General features: G+C 46.6%; 1 protein-coding gene across 4 annotated transcripts in view; it reads left to right on the top strand.

Annotated features, from left to right (window-relative positions):
- The first annotated feature begins 12,950 nt into the window (after positions 1-12,950).
- The window catches only part of CTPS1 (CTP synthase 1), a 31,425-nt gene continuing 24,202 nt past the window's right edge, over positions 12,951-20,173 (top strand). Inside the window, exons 1-5 of one of the 4 annotated variants that reach the window (XM_059882671.1) lie at positions 12,972-13,049; positions 13,810-13,859; positions 15,676-15,718; positions 16,544-16,722; positions 18,775-18,945. In XM_059882671.1, coding sequence (XP_059738654.1) covers positions 13,829-13,859; positions 15,676-15,718; positions 16,544-16,722; positions 18,775-18,945 — 424 coding nt within the window. In that variant the 5' untranslated portion in view covers positions 12,972-13,049; positions 13,810-13,828. 4 annotated transcript variants of the gene reach the window in all.

Genomic DNA, 20,173 nt, shown 5'->3' with positions numbered 1-20,173 from the left:
CTGGGGATGGCGTGATGACTCCTTAGCTCTTCACCCAAATACATTCTCTCAAGCAAGAATGTGAAAGAAACCGTCCCCTGTCTAGTTTCACATGTTTCTTTGTTGGGTTCGACATAGATTGCTAGTTATTCCCTTGTGCATGTGCTAAGTTGCTTCAGTCACATCCAACTCTTTTCGACCCCATGGACTGTAGTCCATCAGCCTCCTCTGTCCATGGGATTCTCCAGGCATGAATACTGAAGTGGGTTGCCATTTCCTTCTCCAGGGGATCTTCCTGACCCAGGGATTGAACCAGCATTTCTTATATCTCCTGCATTAGCAGGTGAGTTCTGAATCCTCCTGCAATGCAGGAGACCCTGGTTTTTATTCCTGGGTCAGAAAGATCACTGGAGAAGGGATAGGCTGCCCACTCTAGTATTCTTGGGCTTCCCTTGTGGTTCAACTGGTAAAGAATCTGCCTGCAATGCAGGAAACCTGGGTTTGATCCCTGGGCTGGGAATATCCCCTGGGAAAAGGAAAGGCCACCCACTCCAGTATTCTGGCCTGGAGAATTCCATGGACTGTATAGTCCATGGGGTCACCAAGAGTCAGACACGACTGAGTGACTTTCACTTTCACTGTCTTTACCACTAGCGACACCTGGGAAGTCCTAGTTATTCCCTTACCTGCCCTGCTTTGGGGATAGGGAGCATTTCTCATCAGATGCAGCAGTCTTGGAATCAAACAAATATCTCTGCTGGGACTTCCCGGTGGTCCCAGGTTTGATCCTGGACAGGGAAATAGATCCCTCATGTCTCAACTAAGACCTGGCACAGTCAAATAATAAATAAATAAGTATATTAAAAAAAAAATCTCTGCTGACTACAACCTGGGGATTTCAGTGGTATTTATGCTCCCTAAGCCTCAGTTTTCTCATCTGTAAAATGGAGCAAAGAAGAGCACCATGAGAATTAAAGTAGGGATGCAGCTGAAGCAGTCAGGACTGTGTCTGGCATCCAGCATGTGCTGATGGACCTCAGGGTTACTCTGCATCCCTGGTGTCCAGCGTGGAGCCTGAAACAGGTGGGCCAGCATCAGCACTGACTGAGGTGAACTGAACTGAACTGGGCTCAGGGGAAGGACGCTAATTCTCCAGCACATAAGGCCTATCCTGTGGCTCTGGCAGCTGCAGAAGTCCTGGGGGGAGACTTTCAGGAACGAACAGTTGGAAGGCAGGGTAATCTTCCCTGGAGGGCTAAGGACATGGGTTGGGTGATGACAGCATCTGCTAGACTGAACCATCATGTCATTTTTACATTTTTTGAGAAAATTTAGGTCTGAGTAGACTGTAAATTTTATCTGGGATGAGGGAGGGACAAGAATGTTACCAGAAGCGGGCAGTGGCTAGCAGGGGATTGATCATTTCTGGGCCTTAGGTGGCAGCCAGGCCATGGTGGACTCCACACAGTTGTGTAGTCACTCCAGGCGTGTCCAACTCTGTGCTGCCCCAAGGACTGTAGCCCGCCAGGCTCCTCTGTCCATGGGATTTCCCAGGCAAAAATACTGGAGTGGGTTGCCATTTCCTTTTCCAGGGGTTCTTTCTGATCCAGGGATCAAACCTGCGTCTTCTGCATCTATAATATTTCCCAACCTCCCCATGGCCAGGACATGGCCCTCTGACTCAGGTTTAACCGGTGGCATGTGACAGAAAAAGTGTGGACAACTTCTACAGTATTTGCTTTAAAGGAAATCGTTTTTCCTTCACTTCCTTTCCTTCCTCACTCCTGTGCAGATGTGAACACAGACACGGCGGCCTTGACCATGCAGATAAGAACAGGGCACCCTGTGGGAAGGTGGAGTAACAAGATGGGGGGAACCTTAGTCCCTGGATGACTAGCCTGTCAATCAGGACCACTCACCCCAAGGCTGTCACGTAAGTGAGAGATAAACATTTATCTTAGTTAAGCCACGGCATTTCAGGGTCTCTGGCATGGAGTCTTAGCTTCCTGTTGACCAGGGGGTGAGGCAGCCTTTGATTAAGGCAAGAGAGTACGGCCTGGACCTGTCAGAGCAGAGTGAGCATTGAAAACCCTTCACACACTAGCTGTGGAGGAGGCCTCTAAAGAACACAGGTGCCCACCATGGAGATGTGAGTTATGCCCCAGAGAGGGAGACTGCAGGGCCAAGTGCAGACCTCAGCCCAGCGCTTTCTGGAGAAGGCAAAGAAGGTGGGCAGGGCTTATGGTAAAAGACACTGGACCTTCACAGCTGAAAGCAGAGTTTCTCTCCTGCCTGGAGGAAAGGCCTGGGTGGGCTCAGGGGAGAATTCACTGCAGCCTGCCACAGTGATAAGGCTTGGCTTGGACTCCAAATGGCTGTGGGCATGTGAGCTGTCCCCCAGCATGGGAAGCCCAGGGACTGACAGAGAATGAAAGGCAAAGAGCAGAGCCATGACTTGGAGGGATTTGAAACTGCAAGCGACAATTCCAAGTGGCAAAGTAGTGGGTATTTTAATTGGGATCTGCATTCAGTGAAAGGAAGAGCCCCAGAATTACAGGAGTATCAGCATAGACGCAATTTCTTCCTCTCGCCCCATATTCCAGGCATGAGTGATCCAGGGCTGCCTGTGCAGCCAGCCTCTAGCCTCCTTCTGACTCCTTATCCCCTGCATTTGAGGTGTCCCAAGGTTTACCCTCAACTTGGTTAAACTGAAGCCACATTTCCTGGAACCCCTTTCCCTATAGACTTCTGTGTGAGAGAGGATCCCACAGAGGATCTGGTGTGAGGCTTGGGAGATGGAAGGCAAGCAGTACCGTTGTCTGAAGCGGAGGCATGGTGACAGAGGAGAAGTGCTCGGCGGGGTCCACCTGGTCCTCTGTGCCACACTCTGCACCTCTTCCCAAATGACCACAGTGGCTCCAGGCATACCACCAGAGGCTTGGGCCCACTGATGGGTACCCGAGGCTACAGCACCCCCACAAGCCTCTGCACAAGGCCCCAGTTCCCAGTGGCCAGACTCGCCCAACTTCTCTATTTCCCAGCAAGCTCCACGTTGTCCACCTTTGATCATTATCCAGGAGGATTTGTTACTGAGTCCTCCCATCCCTCGTCTCCCTACTCTGGACCTTCACTTTCTCAGTTCCTCCAACCGTTGTGCAAGGTCTCATTCCAGTATTAATCCTTCCTGCCCTTAGCGTAAGCCTGCTGGGTTCTCAGTTTCCCCACGGCTGGCTGGCGTTTTGTCTTTGCTAAATTTGCTCAGTTTTTATTCACTCATCTCATTTCTTACTTCCAAAATGTTTACTTCTGTCCTCTCTCCTGTTCTCCATGCCTTCATGTAGATTTATGCTTTAAAAAAAAAAAAATTCTTTATTGTAGTCTCAATGAGGTTACCATGGGAAGGGAAAGTTGGCTGTGTTTGTTCAAGCTACCACTTTAACACAGAAATCTTCTCCCTGCTGTGGTCTTTCTTCCCACAGAATAAACTGCAGTTTAAGCTCTCATGGATAAGCTCCTCCTGCTTGTGACCCTCCCCTCCCATCCTCCAGCCTGGCTTCCCTTCCCCGTGTTGGCGCCTGCCCATCCTGAGAGACAAAGCTTTTTATGGCCATTTGGCTGAGTTAGGTACCCCTCCGGGGGTTCCAAGGCGCCCCACCACTTCCCCCAATTCTCTACTGTCCTCCGTATTATAATTGTCTTTGTAACCCTGGTGCCTAGGGTGAATGGAAGATGCCAATAAATGCTCTGGAAATAAATGAATGAAGTAGATGCCCATTTTGACAACTCTTTGGCTTTGCATAACCAGAATCTGAGGAAGATGATTTGTTTATCTAAAAAGAAAGAGGATCTGGCACGGGGAGGAAGAGAGGAGGCAGGTACAACTTAAAGGAGCCAAACAGAATGTTGTGGATCTTAAGATTTGTGGGAAAAGAGGAGAGCTTTAATAGATGACTGTGTTATCCCAGTATAGATTTAAAAAGAGCCCTGAGAAAACTAATGTAGGGTGTTTGAAGTCAGGGTAGCTGTTTATACTGGGGGCATAGAAATTGGAGGGGAACAATGGGGCTTTCTGGAATGCTAGTAACTGTGTTTCTTGGTCTGGGTGCTAGTTACATGGGTGTGGTCAAGTATGTAAAAACTCATCAAATTGTACTCTTAGCTTTTTTACACCTTTGAAAAGGATGCTGCTGGTGCTAAGTCGCTTCAGTTGTGTCCGACTCTGTGCGACCCCATAGACGGCCTCCTACCAGGCTCCTCTGTCCCTGGGATTCTCCAGGCAAGAACACTGGAATGGGTTGCCATTTCCTTTTCCAATGCATGAAAGTGATAAGTGAAAGTGAAGTCACTCAGTCCTGTCCGACTCTTAGTGACCTCATGGACTGCAGCCCACCAGGCTCCTCCGTCCATGGGATTTTCCAGGGAAGAGTACTAGAGTAGGGTGCCATTGTATATCATACTTCAAAAACAATTTACAAAATAGAAGTACATTTTAAAAAACAAAACAAACAAATGAAAAAACAGCCCTTAACTTCTTTCTTCAAAATAACATCACCCTCTACCACACTATCCTTGTCAATATTTCCAGTTGTTTAAACCCACGAACAGATGAGTGTCTTTCCCATATGCCCTTGAGCTTAAGAGTCGTTGAATATATGTTGAATGCAGGTGTTTGAAAAGGTTGAATCATTTAAAACACTCTCCTGATGTGCAACAGGAATTGAAGGGCTAATTATGTAAACCTGGATGTTGGCTATCCTGTATGAGTAGTCCCTATTTTCCCCAGATTTAAAAGGTGCCTTCTAAGTGATCACGGCACTGATGGCAGGAGTGTGAACTATTCCTGGAGACAGAAATAGATCTCTTAAAGAGATCTGAGATACAGATGTCTGGAGCTTGGGTCCAGAATTTGAAATTACAACTATTGAATTCTATACAAATTAAGGCTCCACTGAGCGCTTCCTAGATGGAAATCTCTCAATGTCCTAACATTTGTCAGGCCACTCAACTCTGTGGCAGCTGGGAGAATGCTAGATGCCCAGTGGGAGCCTGGAGAATATTGGCATACTGATCCCCTTAGTGATCTTCTGATTACCCTGGGCGGAACGTTGTCAGGAAACATTCAAGACCCTTAGATTATTAAGCTGGGCTGGTGTAAGGATTGCTTTTGTGGTATCTCCCCATCAACTGAAATACAATTGGTTTTCTTGCAAGAATGCTCATTTGCCTTGGTGGAAAAAAGCCAGATGCCGAGGAGGTTAAAAGTCACAGGGGAATTCCCTGGTGGTCCGATGGTTAGGATTCGGTGCTTTCAGTACACGTGTCCAGATTTGATCCCTGGTGGGAGAATTAAGACCTGGTTCAGTTCAGTTCAGTCGCTCAGTCGTGTCCGACTCTCTGCGACCCCATGGACTGCAGCACGCCAGGCTTCCCTGTCCATCACCAACTCCCAGAGCTTGCTCGAACTCATGTCCATTGAGTCGGTGATACCATCCAGCCATCTTGTCCTAAGCTCAGCCAAAAATAGAAAAAAGAAAAAAAATTAACGAGGTCATTTCTTAGTCCTAATCCATCAAATATTTACTGACGGTCTGCTGTGTCCCAGGCAATATGCCAAGACAGCGTGGACAGAATGCTCCGCCTCTAGACTTTGGATACTGCAAGTGTTTAGGGGCCACATGCTGTTTGGAAGCAAGTGGTGGGAGCTTGTCTGGGAGCTCTGTTTGTGTAACAAGAACACAGTTTGTAGGTGGATTATATGGCTTATGGAAGTTTGGGAGAGGTTTTGCCAGTCCTCTCGCAGCTACTGGAGCTGAAAAGAGGTGGTTTTTTCAGTCTAGGAAGAAGCCAATCCAGACAATTTCAGTATAATGTGGTAAATGCCGGGAGACATGAGTACAGAGTAGGCTGTGTGGGTCAAGGAGTGGTACTCAAGTAGCATGAGAGGCTTGGAGGGGTTCTCCCAGGTGGGGGATACTGGAAATGAACCTTGTTTGCTGTGTTTTCTGAACCCCAAAGTCAAAACATATGATCTAAAAAGTGTTCATTTTCTCACCTACCCATTTATTTGCATCAAAAACTTTAGGGATTTAATAACAAAATATTTGGGCTTCCCTGTTGGCTCAGATGGTAAAGAATCCATCTGCAATGCAGGAGACCTGGGTTCGACCCCTGAGTTGGGAAGATCCTCTGGAGCAGGGCATGGCAACCCACTCCAGTACTCTTGCCTGGAAAATTCCGTGGACAGAGGAGCCTGGCAGGCTACAGTCCTTGGGATTGCAGAGTCGGACATGACTGACTATGCACAACAAAATATTTAGTACATGTAACACATTCCTTTTATTGAAAATAATAAAATACCAAGAAATCAGAACTGTCCCCTCAAATCTGGGATATGTGGTGATGCTAGCCATGTTATATTTGTCAACTCAGAATTCATAGTAACATGTTTTGTCGAAACAGTTTTTCTTCATTCTCTTTTACTAAATGTCCCGCCCCCGCCATCTGTTAATGAGGCCTTACTGTATGATTACACCAAATGGTCATATAATAGTAGTATGTATTATTATACACCCTACACAAGACAGATGTCTCCAGCAGATCGTTCTGACATCCCATCACGTTCTCTGTGAAGGACACCATCAATTCTGAGGTGGATAGGAATTTTACCCTCAGGCTCAACTGACAGCTGAAAGCCTTTGAATTTAACTTGGAGCTCAGAACAGCTTCATTCTATGTATTTCTCAGAGAGTATAATACTGACTTCACTGCCTCTCAAATTCTACCTAGCACTCTCATTAGAGAAAACTCACACAGAGGAAAGCCAGAAGATGCTGTGTAATAAGCCCAGGCCTTCCAGAGGCTTCTCCCCGACACTGCATACTATTGGTAGCCTACGGGCCCTCTGCAGAATCACTTTGCCTGACCTGCACTTTATGGCACCGCCAGCAGGCTTTATTGAGAATCATTATGAGGAACAGCCCCGTGACTGTAGCCTGTATGTCTGCTGTGTGGGTGTTATTGAGACTGCTCATTCTTACATTAGGTACCCTGCATCCGCTCCAGGAAGACTCACGGGAGAAACTGATTGCTGATCTCATTAGCAGGAATAATGCTCCCTTTAATGCACTCAGTAAACATTTACTGAGGGACTTCCTTGGTGGTCCAGTAGCTAAGACTCCTCACTCCCAACTCAGGGGGCCTAGGTTCAATTCCTAGTCAGGGTATAGATCCTACTTGCCACAGTTAAAGATCCTGCATGCTGAAACTAAGACTTGGAACAGCCAAATAAATAAAAACAAATACTTAAAGCAAAACCAAAAACATTTACTGAGCACCTCCTACATGCAGGCAAGTCAGATGTGCTGGGGATACACTCATAATTGAAGTACAGTCTGATAGGGAACACAAACATCCTATAACCGATTACCCCATCAATCGTTACACTTGTGGTAACTGCTAACAAGAAGAATACCGCCACTTAGGGGGCCAATAAGAAGGCATAGGGGGTCAGTGAAGAGGTATTTGAGGAAGTGATATTCCTCATGATCAGCTGTGTGGTTTTCTGCTTGATCACTACTGATCCTCATCAATTATGGGGCTGGGAAGTTAAAATCATATTTGTGACTTGCCTCTAGAGAGAATAGGATTTGGGGCCTAATTTAATTCCTGGATTCATTTATTTGTGGAACCAAGTGCCTACTCTGTGCTGGAACCAGCTAGGCACTGAGCTTTCAACAGTAAGTCGGAGAAACAGGTCCCAGACCTCACGGAGCTTAGAGAAAAGTGGGAGGTTTGGACAAGGAATAGAACTGTTAAAACACAATCTGTAGGTGCTGTGCATGGGGAAACCCAGGCAGCAGCAGGAGCACACGGGAGAAAGACGAACCCCAACTCGAGGGAAGGGGGCTGTCCGGATTAGTTACTTTGGGGAAGTGGAGGCCAGGCTGAAATGTGACTTTAGGAAGACAAAGGGGATATTTCAGCAGGTCTATGTGAAGATCCAGGTGTGAGAAAGAACAAATGGCATATTCAGGGTACTGGAGGAGCTGGCATGAGTCATGTGGCCAGAGGGTTGTAAACTGAGGCCAGCTTGTGCATAGCCTCATGCTTCAAAGTGTGGTTTTGACTTTATCCTGAAAGCAATGGATATCACTGAAGAGAAAAAGTTCCTACCCTTATTTTTCTTTTGCCTTATTTCTCTCTCATATTATATATATACATATATATATACACACACACACACACGCGCACGCACACATACACACACACAAATGGCCTCAAATTTTTCATGAACAAAGTAAGGGTATAACTAACTAATTTGCCAAATAACATCATGGAGGGAAGCTAGCTCAAAGGAGGAAAATCCAACATAACACACTCATACTAAAATAATTTATAGCCAGTAAGAAAGGATACAGACATGCACAGTGTCTCTTGAAAGAAACAAGAAATCAGGAAGAGTGGTTGCCCTGAGGAGGAGAACTAGGTGGCAGGCACAGGTATGAGTGGAAGGCTTTTACTGTGTATTCCTTTTTCTTATTTATTTTAATTTTGATTTTTTGACTGTGTTGGGTCTTCATTGTGGAGCACAGGCTTAGGTGCCCTGTGGCATGGGCAATCTTAGTTCCCCAACCTGGGATTGAATCTTCATCCCCTGTACTGGAAGGCAGATCCTAAGCACTGGACCATCAGGGAAGTCCCTAGGTATTCCTTTTTATCTTTTGAATTTTGTACCATTTACATAGTTATTAAAAACTAAGTAAAATTTAATTTTAGAATAGATAGCCCCAATCTGGTAAAAAACAACAACAAATTTAAGTCAATAGTTGTAGGCTCTCTCCTGCCCCATTGCTCCCCCAGATGATCTGTCAGAATGCCAGGCTAGGATGACAGCATACTGATGTAAAAGTGAAAAAATTAACTCAAAGGAGTCTTGGTTAGAAAAGAATTAGTAAGATTTGGTGATGGGTAGAATGAGGGGGAGCAAAATGGAAAGAGGATTCAAAGAGAACCTTTACAAGTGCTCTTGGGAGGGCATTTATACTTCTCAGTCTTGGCTTCATCATATGTATATAGCAATAATGGTGGCATGTACATTACAGGGGAGTGTTGGGAATTAAATACGCTTCATCCTGGTTATTAAAAGGTGAGCAAGACTGTACCTGATAAGGAAACTGAGACACAGAAAGGTCGGGTAATCTCAGGGAGATTATAGTCTGGTGTGGAGACAGACAAGTAGGTAGCAGGCAGTGTGAGCACCCTGTGAGAAGTGTCTTGGGGGAAGTGAGTGCAGCACAGGAGGACATGCAGGAGGAGTGCCACCTTACGTTGGGTTCCCTAGGAACCCATCTGAGAAGGGGTAGCTGAATACAATAAGTCCCCTACATACAATGAGTTCCATTCCGTAAGTCCAATTTGTTATGCGTGTGTGCTAAGTTGCTTCAGTCATGTCTGACTCTTTGCGATGCCATAGACTGTAGCCCACCAGGCTCCTCTGTCCATAAGGTTCTTCAGGCAAGAATACTAGAGTGAGTTGCCATTTCCTCCTCCAAATCCAATTTGTTATAAGTCCAGCAAAGTTAGCCTAGGTACTCAACTAACACAATCAGCTATGTAGTAATAGGTTTATAAAACTTTTTATACAAATGATCCATAAAAAACAAAGAAAACATTTTAAACCTTACAGTGCAGTACCTTGAAAAGTACAGTAGTCCAGTACAATAGCTGGCACACAGGGGCTGGCATCGAGTGAACAGGCAAGAAGAGTTACTGACTGCGGGAGGGAAAGGAGGTGGGAGATGGCAGAGCTGAAGGTTCGTCAGTGATAGGAGACGGAGGGCAAGCTGCAATTTCACTCATGCCTGATGCTGATGGCACAGGTTCTGGCTCCTTGCTGGACCAGATGCACGTTTCCATCTTTGAAAGTTCACAACTTGAAGGTTTGTATGTAGGGGACCTACTATAATTGTGGAATGTTCTCAAGAGCAGCCTGTAAGGGAATGAGGGAGGCGGGGTAGGGCAGGAAGAAGCTGGACAAGGGGTGTGTTTAGGGGTGGACAAACTGGACTTCAGACCAGATCTGTATTTCTAGAATTGAAGACTTGTACTGGAATACAGTCACACTTATTCTGTTTACATATCATTTATGGTCATTTTTGGGCTATGAAGACAGAGTCGAGGAATTGTGACTGAGACTGGATGGCCCACAAAGCCTAAAATGTTGACTATCTGGCCCTTTACAGAAAGGCTGCAGTCCCTAGTTTAGCTGAGTCTAGTCTCAGCCTGATCCCAGGGGGAGTTCTGGAGCACGAACAGCACTGCAGAATTGTCCCACCTGAAGCCAAGGGGCCTGGCCTTCTGTACCTTTGCCCAGGGCAGACTTTGGAACCTCATGCTTAGAAGGGCCTCAAACTCAGAGATAAAGAGAGAGGTCCAGGCTGGAAATAGAACTTTGGGAGTTGTCAGAATATAGACGGTATTTAAAGCCTAGTATTTAAAGTCTGATAGTTAAAGTCCGAATTAGATCATCTAGAGAATGATTATAGATGGTGAAGGGATATTCTGAGCCTTGAGGCGTTTTGATGTTTACAGGTCAGGAAAAGGAAAGGATCTAGGAAAGCAGACATGGAAACAGAGGGCTATGAAATAGGAGAAAAACTGAGAAAGCAGTTTCCTAGAAACCAAGTAAAGAACACATTTTAAGGAAGGAGTGACGAGCTGTGACAAATACTGTTAGGGAAGTAGTGAGTTTAGGGGCAGGATGTGGGTGCAGTATGATTGCACCCAGAAGTCTAAAGAGAGTCTGTGAGCTCAAGATGAGCGAGAGGAGCAGCCCAAATATGCAAATACACACACCTACGCTCACATCATGCACGTGCACATGGTGCTTGTGAGTCTAGGACTTGTATATAGAGAAGGGGTCTGAGAAGGTAGAAATTAAAGTTTTTTTTAGGAGTTAATTTGTGTGTGTGTGTGTGTGGCTGTGCTGGGTTTTCTCGTTGTTGCACACTGGCTTTCCCAGTACGGCAAGTGGGCTATTGTGGTGCACAAGCTTCTCATTGTGGTAGCTTCTCCAAAGCACAGCCTCTAGAGCGTGTGGGCTTTAGTAGTTGAGGTTCATGGGCTTAGTTGCCCCGCACCAGGAATTAAACCTTGTCCCCTGCATTGCAAGGTGGGGTCTTAACCACTGGACCATCAGGGAAGTCCTAGAACTTAATTTTTGACAAGAGAAGCTTCAGTGGAATTACATGAGCAACAGCCCAACAGAATGAGTTCAAGAGAGAAGAAACTGGAGACAACAATTTCAAATAACGCTTTCTAGGAGGTGTGTTGAAAAGGGGTGCAGAAAAATGGAGAGGTGGCCAGAGAATTATATGGAGTCAGGGAGGGGTTTTAAGATGCAAGAGACTGTATCACGCTAGCGAAAATCATCTAGGAGAAAGAAATCAATGATGCAGGAGGGGAGAACTACTGGAAGGATGTTCTTAAGTCGATGAGAGGATACAGCACTGGCAGCAATGAGAGGCTGATGGATAGCTGGTCCACAGCACAGGAGACAAAGCAGAGCTGTGTGCACAGATGCAAGCAGGTTGATGGATAGGGTGGTGGGAACTCAAGGGAGTTCTCCTGATGGCTGCTATTTTCTTAGTGAGACAGGAAGTAAGACCATCAGCCGAGAGAGAGTGGAGGTCTGCAGGAGAGGAAACGGTAAAGCAGTCACCCAGAAGAGGGGCTGAGCGAGAGGCTTGGATCCTCTACAGCACCTTCTTTACTTTGGCAAGTATGTTCTCAGTGTCTATCACATCCCAGGCACTTTGATAAACACCAAATGCTTCTTGAAAGAAGCACGGCTGTAAAACATCCCAAGCATGTTTGAGGTTTGGAGTACAGTGCATCTTGGCAGAGCAGAAGCGCTGATGATTCAGATTGGGAAGAAGGCAAAAGCCTGCTAACTGGTTTCTTGGAATCCATTTGGTTGAGTCATGGTCCCGAAATACAAGTCTGATCGTGTCATACCTTTGCTTTACATCCTTCAGTGAAGGTATACAAGGACTCCTGACAAACTGCTTCTAGGGAAGAAAACAGAACCCTGGGATACAGAAACTTACTTTTTAGGTATACACATGTATAGTGTTTGGAGAAAAAAAATGTGCAGGTATTCAGTATTCAAAACAAAACCCCTTCCTCAAAAAAGTTTCTATGGCTTTTCACTGCCCTGGCAGAAGGGGTGTTGCGGGGCGGGGAGAAAATCCTTGGTTCCTAATGCTCTGTGTGGTGTGGCCACACCATACTGATCTGTCTTTCCTTGGCTTTCTTCAATGCAGAGACACTGCACTCCAACTCAACTGGGCGAGGCTCTTCTGGGCCTCACTGCCTTCATACCGGCTTTTCTTTCTGCCTCACACATTCTTACTCCCACGATGAGGAAGGAGCCTGGGTCTAGCCTCCCTCTTGGCCTTCCCTGGACTAGAGGTGGAGGGTGACACTGCAGGCATCCCATGGTTTAGAGGGCGCAGCAGGGGAGATGGGTTGGGGGGAGGGTGGTCACACCATTTTGTCCACAAGGTTAGACGGTTCAGGGACACCATGTGATGATCTCGCCTCCTCTAGAAGGCTGTTGGGGAGTAGGGGCTGGAGCCAGGCGATGGGATTTGCCAAGTGTGAATCAAAACAGGGTCTCCTCCCCCTCCAGAGGGGAAGCCCGCACTACTGGCTGTGACAAAGGCAGCCAGGCAGAAACGCCACGACCTGCCCGGTCTCCCAACAGCTCGCGTCTGCCAGGCGTCAGCAGGGTTGGGAGCACGATCCCTGATCCACCACACTGGTGGGAAAGCGTGCCACCCCGCGCCTGCGCACTCGGGGCCCTGAGCCCCGCGTACCGAGGTCCCGCCCGAGGGAGGGCCCGCACCCCCGCCCCGCCCCCTGCCTCTGCGTGCGCACCGCCTAGAGCCCGCCTCCGTGAAAGACTGCCCGGCGCATGCGGCCGGGCTGGTGCACTGGCTGCCGGGGCTCAGTGTGAGCGTCGCTCTTTTAGCTTCTTAGCCGACGGCAGGATTTAAAGCCGGCCTCAGGTAGGCTGACTCCGGGGATCCTGCGGGAGCTGTTCTCCAGTGCAGCAATCGGCGGCGGGAGCCGAGCCCGGTGCGGGACCTCCCCACCGCCGGTGACAGACATGGTCCCCACCAATCAGGGGCGAGGTGGCCCGCCGGCCTGCCCAATGGGCTGCGTGCCTAACGGGAGTGGGGCGGGTGGCCAGGCCGGCGAGGAGCCGGCTCCCGCGCGCCGGGCCGCGTGGCCGGGCGCAGCCGGGTAGAGCGGCCGCAGGGGGCGTGGGGCGGCGGGAAAGGCCGCGGGGCCCCGGGCTGCGGGCCCCGGCAGCGCCCTCGTCCGTGCGGCTTGGCTGTCCTGATCAGGGTGCCGGGGTGGCTTGCGGGGCGGAGGGGGCCGTAAAGGCGCGGGAGCCCCCTTCTGCCCGGCCCGCCCCGAGCAAGCAGCCCGGCGGCCGCCGTTCCATTCAGACTGCCCGGGGCCTCTCCCCTCCGGCTTCAAGGCACGGCCTTAGCCTCGCTGGAGGGAGATCAAGGCCCGCCGCGGTGGGGGATGGGCTCGGCGGCCTGGCTGCGGCCCCCTCGGGCGTGCCCGGACTCCCGCAGGCGGAAGGGGCCTCGGAGCTTACAGAGCCAGACGGCCTCCCTTGCTGGAAGCTTCGGCCCCACAGCTGGCCTCCTCACCTCCCCTGCCGCCCAGAATGAAGATGCTGCGTTTTAAAGAAGTTCACTACGTGTGCGTGGCGCACTTACGTCCACACTCATTATAATTTTGAATTCTCAGCAGTCCTGTGACACGGGCGATGCGGAGATTCTCAGCCCGGTTTAACAGATGTAAGGATTCGGGCTTCAGGCGGCTTCCGTGACTTGACAGGTCCCAGTACATGACCGGTGGAGCTGCAGCTGGATCTCAACATTTACCAACAACATCTTTGTTGCTGTTTCATCTTTGTTGAATTCCTCTGATGCATCTTGATATATGTTACTTCTGTGCCTGAAAATCTTCCCGTGTCTCCTCACCTTCCGACTGAAGCTCAGATTGAGCACTCAAAGTTGCCACATGGTTTAGGCCCTTGCCTAAATTTGCAATTTATTTCCCACCATCCCCAGACCCCCCTCACTCTCAGTCTCTTTTCTTGGCCCTGCGTCTGTGTTCTGTAGATAGCTGTCACCTTCCTGTCCACTCTGTTCCCTTGCCCTTCAAAGCCATTGTCAGGTCCACGTAGCAGGAGGTGTCTGGATCCTCTCTTCCCTACTTCCACCTTTTTGTGATGTCCATGGTACTTACTCTTGTCTTGCTATTGAAAGCTTTCTGCTCTGTCTTCCCCATATATACCTGTCACATATCATCCCTCTGCTACCTGCCATCACTAGATTACTCATTTATTTGTAAATGGTTCTGTCTCTCTAACTGGACTGCAACTTGAGCTGTGGGCCCAAATCTGAGTAATTTTTGTGGTCCCTAAAGTGTCTAGCACAGTAGCACTTAGCTATTGGGTAGGCCATCCATGGGAGTGACTATCCCGTCAGTATCTCCCATCAGCATCTCCTGCCTGGTCTCTGAGTACATTGGGATATTTATTGTCAGGCACTGTGGGGGGCTACAGGAATCTCCCATAAAGAGAGGTGTTATCCTCTGTGAGTAAAATCAAGGCCAGTTAAATGCCAATAGATGAGATGAGTCTTCTATAGAAGTAATCCACTCTGTACCCACTCAGAATGGTTGAGGAATTTCTAGGAACATCCAAAATTTAATCAGTGAGACTAGACTATAGCCTGGCTAGGACAGCTCTAAAATATATCCAGGTCTAGATACTCACACGTCAGTAAGGCACTGTTCAGGTGTGAAGTGAGAGCAGAGTGTCTCTCAAATACTAGGGACTTGGGGTCAAACAAGTTTGGAGAAACTGCAGACTGTATATCCCTTTGGGAAATCACAGTGCACATTGACTTATTAAAGGCTCCCATGGGTCTTGCATTAAAGAAACCAGTTGACTGCTTAACCAGCATTTCTCTGATTTATCTGTCCATAAAGCCCTTTTTGGGAGTCCTGTGTACATTTTGACAAAACCAAGGAGCATGCTTTTGGGAATGCTGCAACAGAATAGAAAGAGCAGGACATGGTTGAGTGTCTTTCTTGCTGTCCAAGTAGGGAGGACATTCTGAGCATTCTCATCTCTTTGCCAAGTATGTTCATTCCTGCCTTGGGGAGGAACACAGCGGGGCAGGGGAATGTTTCAAGCAGAACTCCCCAGTTTCCTTGTTCCTTTCTTAGCTTATTTTTATTATAATTTGGCTTCACATGGAAGTGTTCCCAGAGGAGGAAAATGTCCTGGACCATGCCAAAACATTCTACTTGTGATTGTGTTTTCGTTTTGATCACATTCGGGTTTACTGACCCAGTGATATTTCTGAGCCTCTGAAGCCGGAGCCAGTGGTAAATTCTCCCTGGTGAGCCTGTTGCTGTTTGTCTGCTCACCTCTCACCTCTGCAGTTCTTGCATCTGTCCACCCCTTTTTCTCTCACCAAGTCTGAATCTTCTGTTCCTTGCCACCCCTGCTCTTAAGATTTAATCTTCTCTTCCCTCTCTGAGTCTTCTGCCCAGTATGTGCTTCAGACTGGTTTATTATCTGATGTCCTTTTCCTCCAGTATGTACAGTCTCTCCTTATGACATACCTGGAAGAGATTGCTGGTAAGGAACAACTTGTTAAATTTCAGAAGAGAGTTACCTTTAATTAAAGACCTTTAGTTTTAACTGCAACTCCTTTTAAATGTTGAAGTTCTTTTATTCTGTCTTCTATAACCTAAACGAACTGTGTTTTCTTGGTGATACAGTATGGTTTAGCCAAAGGCATTCATTACCTTTTTCATGGGGAATCAGAGTGCTCATCCAATATTGAAATAGTTTCCCTATGAAGGGAAAATAACAAAGCACCTGCCTGAAGCACATCCAGTGTCTGGTGGCAGTGTCAGCCAGCATTGGGAGCATTGGGTTCTGTCAGCAGAGCTGGGTTTTGTTTGTTTTTTTGTGTTTTAATAGGCTCTCAAGGTTGTTGGGCTTCCCAGGTGGCTTAGTGGTAAAGAATCTGCCTGCCAAGCAGGAGACATGGGTTCTATCCCTGGGGTCAGGAAGATCCCCTGGAGATGGAAATGGCAACCCACTCTAGTATCCATGCCTGGGAAATTCCATGGACAGGGGAGCTTGGCAGGCTACTGTCCATGGGGTCGCAAAGAGTTGAACACGACTTAGCGACTAAACAACAAGGTTGTTAGCTGTCAAAGCTTTAAACCAAAGTGGCATTATTTAATTAGCAGTTATTTTCCAATTCATATTTGACTAAAGCCATCCAGTGATCCAAGAAACATTTGCTGGGATCCCACATAACAACATTCCAAAGTCACATGGCAGATAGGGAAACTGAGACTCCTAGAGGCTTCTTAGCTAGTAAATGGCAGAGCTGGCATTTCAGCCCACATCAGTTTGATTTCTTGAGGTATGTTTTTTTCTTCCTCTCAGGTCAACAAGTAAAATGAAGTACATTCTAGTTACTGGCGGTGTCATATCAGGAATTGGAAAAGGAATCATCGCCAGCAGCGTGGGCACGATACTTAAGTCATGTGGTTTACATGTGACCTCCATTAAAATTGACCCGTATATTAACATTGATGCTGGCACATTCTCTCCTTATGAGCATGGTAAGCAAAATGCATTTCTTTTTTAGAAATAATAATTATGTAATATGTGAAAGAAAATGTCAGCTCTTGGAAATTGTGTGTGTTTTGCTTTGCATAACCTCCATTTCCTGCCTCCTGAGAAGAGTCCTTGGCAGAGCAGAGTGATGGTTTTCTCACCCTGACATAAAGGAAGCAGAAATCTTTTTATTTTATTTTATTTTATTTTATTTTTTATTTTTTTAAATTTTATTTTATTTTTAAACTTTACATAATTGTATTAGTTTTGCCAAATATCAAAATGAATCCACCACAGGTATACATGTGTTCCCCATCCTAAACCCTCCTCCCTCCTCCCTCCCCATACCATCCCTCTGGGTCGTCCCAGTGCACTAGCCCCAAGCATCCAGTATCGTGCATTGAACCTGGACTGGCAACTCGTTTCTTACATGATATTTTACATGTTTCAATGTCATTCTCCCAAATCTTCCCACCCTCTCCCTCTCCCACAGAGTCCATAAGACTGTTCTATACATCAGTGTCTCTTTTGCTGTCTCGTACACCGGGTTATTGTTACCATCTTTCTAAATTCCATATATATGCGTTAGTATACTGTATTTATGTTTTTCCTTCTGGCTTACTTCACTCTGTATAATAGGCTCCAGTTTCATCCACCTCATTAGAACTGATTCAAATGTATTCTGGAAGCAGAAATCTTAAGAGGCAATGGAGTTATTAGAGTTTTGTGGTTTCTGTGATAGAAATGGTATTTTAGGTGGCCGAATGAAAGTTTGTCTCTTCTCTTGGAAAAAGATATCTGATGACATCGTAACTTTTCGAATATTTGAGAAGAGGGATTGTGTTTATTCTCTGTGGCTCCAATCTTTAGGAATAGGATGGGTTGATAGAAGTTGCAAGAACATGGATTTTGGCCCAATATACGATCTTACTAATAGCAAATGCTCTCCAAGAGTGGGGTGACAACTTCAAGAATTTGTGTGTTCCCTTTGGTTGAAATGTTCAGAGACCAAAGGACCATTTTGTAGGGATTCAGGCCACAGATAGATGTTGAAGTTGGATCATCTCTATGCTTGAGATTCTGTTTTGCTTACAGAGTTTGGATAAGAACAAGCATCTTTTGAAGTGAGTGAAAAGTCAAAACCATTAAGATAGGGTAGGAATACAGCACTTTACTTCTTTGCTATTGCTGATTACCTCCTGTGTGGTAACTGTCTGAATTATGTAAGAGAGTAATTACTTGAAATTGGGGGTAGATGTACTGTTAAGACATGTTAAGGAAAAAAACTTCTTCAGTTTTTAAATTGTTTTCATACTCCTACTTTCTAATAAGAGGTAAAAATCAATGAATGTCATCAGAGCAAAATCTTTGTGTCAGGAAAAGATGGAAAAATTGAAGCAATATTTCAGAATTCTTGAGAGCAGAGGATGAGGGAGAAGCAAGGCCAATTTTTACTTTCCTATTTTTGAGCTCGTTTCCCATTGTGATGGTTGGAAGGCCCCATTTAGGGCAAAAATTGTAATGGCACATCAAGGCATGCGTGTTAAACAAAAGAATAGGAGGAAACTTGAGCAATTTTGCACTTTTGTTTTGGACTAAAACGTGGCCCAGAAGTCAGTTTTTATAATCAGCATGACTAGACTATGTTTAACTTTTTGGATCAAATCCTACTTTTATCACATTTAAATCTTTCTCTGCTCAAGTAGGAGACTTTGTCGAAAGTTCTTTTTGTTTGGGTGATGGATGCCATAGCATATAGAGCCCCCTGTGTCTTGCATGGCCGTAGCTTCCTTCTGTTCATTCCATGCTGTTTCACAGCAGACTCTTCTGATTCAGACTGGGTTTGGAGGTAGACGGGAAGTATGGAGTTAACCTTTTGCAGAATGGGGGGTGATTTTTCTTTCATGTTATATTTACTTTTCTAAAATAAATTTCCCTGCTTCCTGTCAAGTTAATGCAAACATCGGTCTGTTCAGGTGTTTATATGTGGGGACTCAGTGTGTGCCACGGTGTAGGTATCTCTCACGCGTCCTAATGGTTTCCACTGTTCACTGCAGGTGAGGTTTTTGTGCTGGATGATGGTGGGGAAGTTGACCTTGACCTGGGTAACTATGAACGTTTCCTTGATATCCGCCTCACCAAGGACAATAATCTGACCACTGGCAAGATCTATCAGTACGTCATTAACAAGGAACGCAAAGGAGATTATTTGGGGAAAACCGTCCAAGGTAATATAGGATTTGCCTTCAATGTTTAAAAATCTTAACCAGTTTAATTTCTTTTGTGTATAAAAATGTACCTTTTATGCAATTTCAGCATGAAAGCATCAAGTATTGTGATTGAAATATATCTTCAGTTGAAAATTCAAGTTATTTTTTGAGTGGGCTCCCGCCTCTCTATGAATGATATTGAAGCTGACAGTCCAGCTGTGTGGTTTGAGTCAGAGAGCTGTTGTTTTTGCATAGTGATGAGTGTGAAGTGATGAAGGCAACTAGATGAGGGCAGTAAGCCAGACAGTGTGTGCCGTGCATCTGGAATGTTCTGTGTATAGACAGTGAGAAGGAGAAGGACTCCCGTCATGTCCATGGGCCTTTGGGTTGGTCGTGGGCTGGAGGGAGTTTGAGAAGCGGGTCTCTGGTCTGCCTGAGCATTCACCAGTACAGCATCACTCGCGCCTGTGCACACTGATCGTTTGAGACTCATGCTACTTAAAAGGTGTGGTTGGAAAACCACTGGTCTGCTATAATGGCATAAATCCAAATTTGGGGGGTTGTTGAAGAGTGACTTTCATCTGAGTCATGAGAGAAAATCTGCTTTTGACTTTGGACTTTACTGGACTGAGAACGAAGGGTTGCGATGACAGCTGGCTCTGCCCTGGGGCCACCCTGGCCGGGTTCTGGGCTGGGGGGTCATGTGTAGGTCTTAGCTCTGCCACTTACCAGCTTTGTGAGCCCTGGCAGATCACTTCCGCTCTTTGAAGTCTTAACTTCCTTTTCTGTGAAATGAGGTTAATAACAGTGCCTACCTATTTAGGTTGTTGGCAGAATTAAAGGAGCTGAGTCAGTGGAGTATGTCTCCGAGTTCTCAACACACAGGACAGGGTTGATTAGGAGCTGCAGTGATCTTTATCATACAGTTTGCTGTTCTAGGCCCCTGATGTCTTCATTCATTTATTCACTCATCAGCGATTTCTTCAGTGCTCAATACGGTCAGTTGCTCACTGGTGCTGGGAGTAAATGGTGAACAAGACCAGGGAGGCCATTGTCCTCATGGAGTTACACAGGGTTACATGGGAGAGGAAAAAACAAACAGATGAAGTGAAATGCCTGGTAGGAGCTAAGAGGGAACTAAATAGAGTGAGGAGAGAGTGGTGGGGAAAGGGATCAGGACCGGTGATCAGGAAAAGCCTCCAAGGAGGGGGCTAGTGAGCTGAGAAGCTAGCCCTGGGAAGGGAAG

Source organism: Bos taurus, chromosome 3, assembly GCF_002263795.3.
Source record: "Bos taurus isolate L1 Dominette 01449 registration number 42190680 breed Hereford chromosome 3, ARS-UCD2.0, whole genome shotgun sequence".
NCBI classification, from domain to species: domain Eukaryota; kingdom Metazoa; phylum Chordata; class Mammalia; order Artiodactyla; family Bovidae; genus Bos; species Bos taurus.
This window is presented reverse-complemented; position numbering and strand designations above follow the sequence as displayed.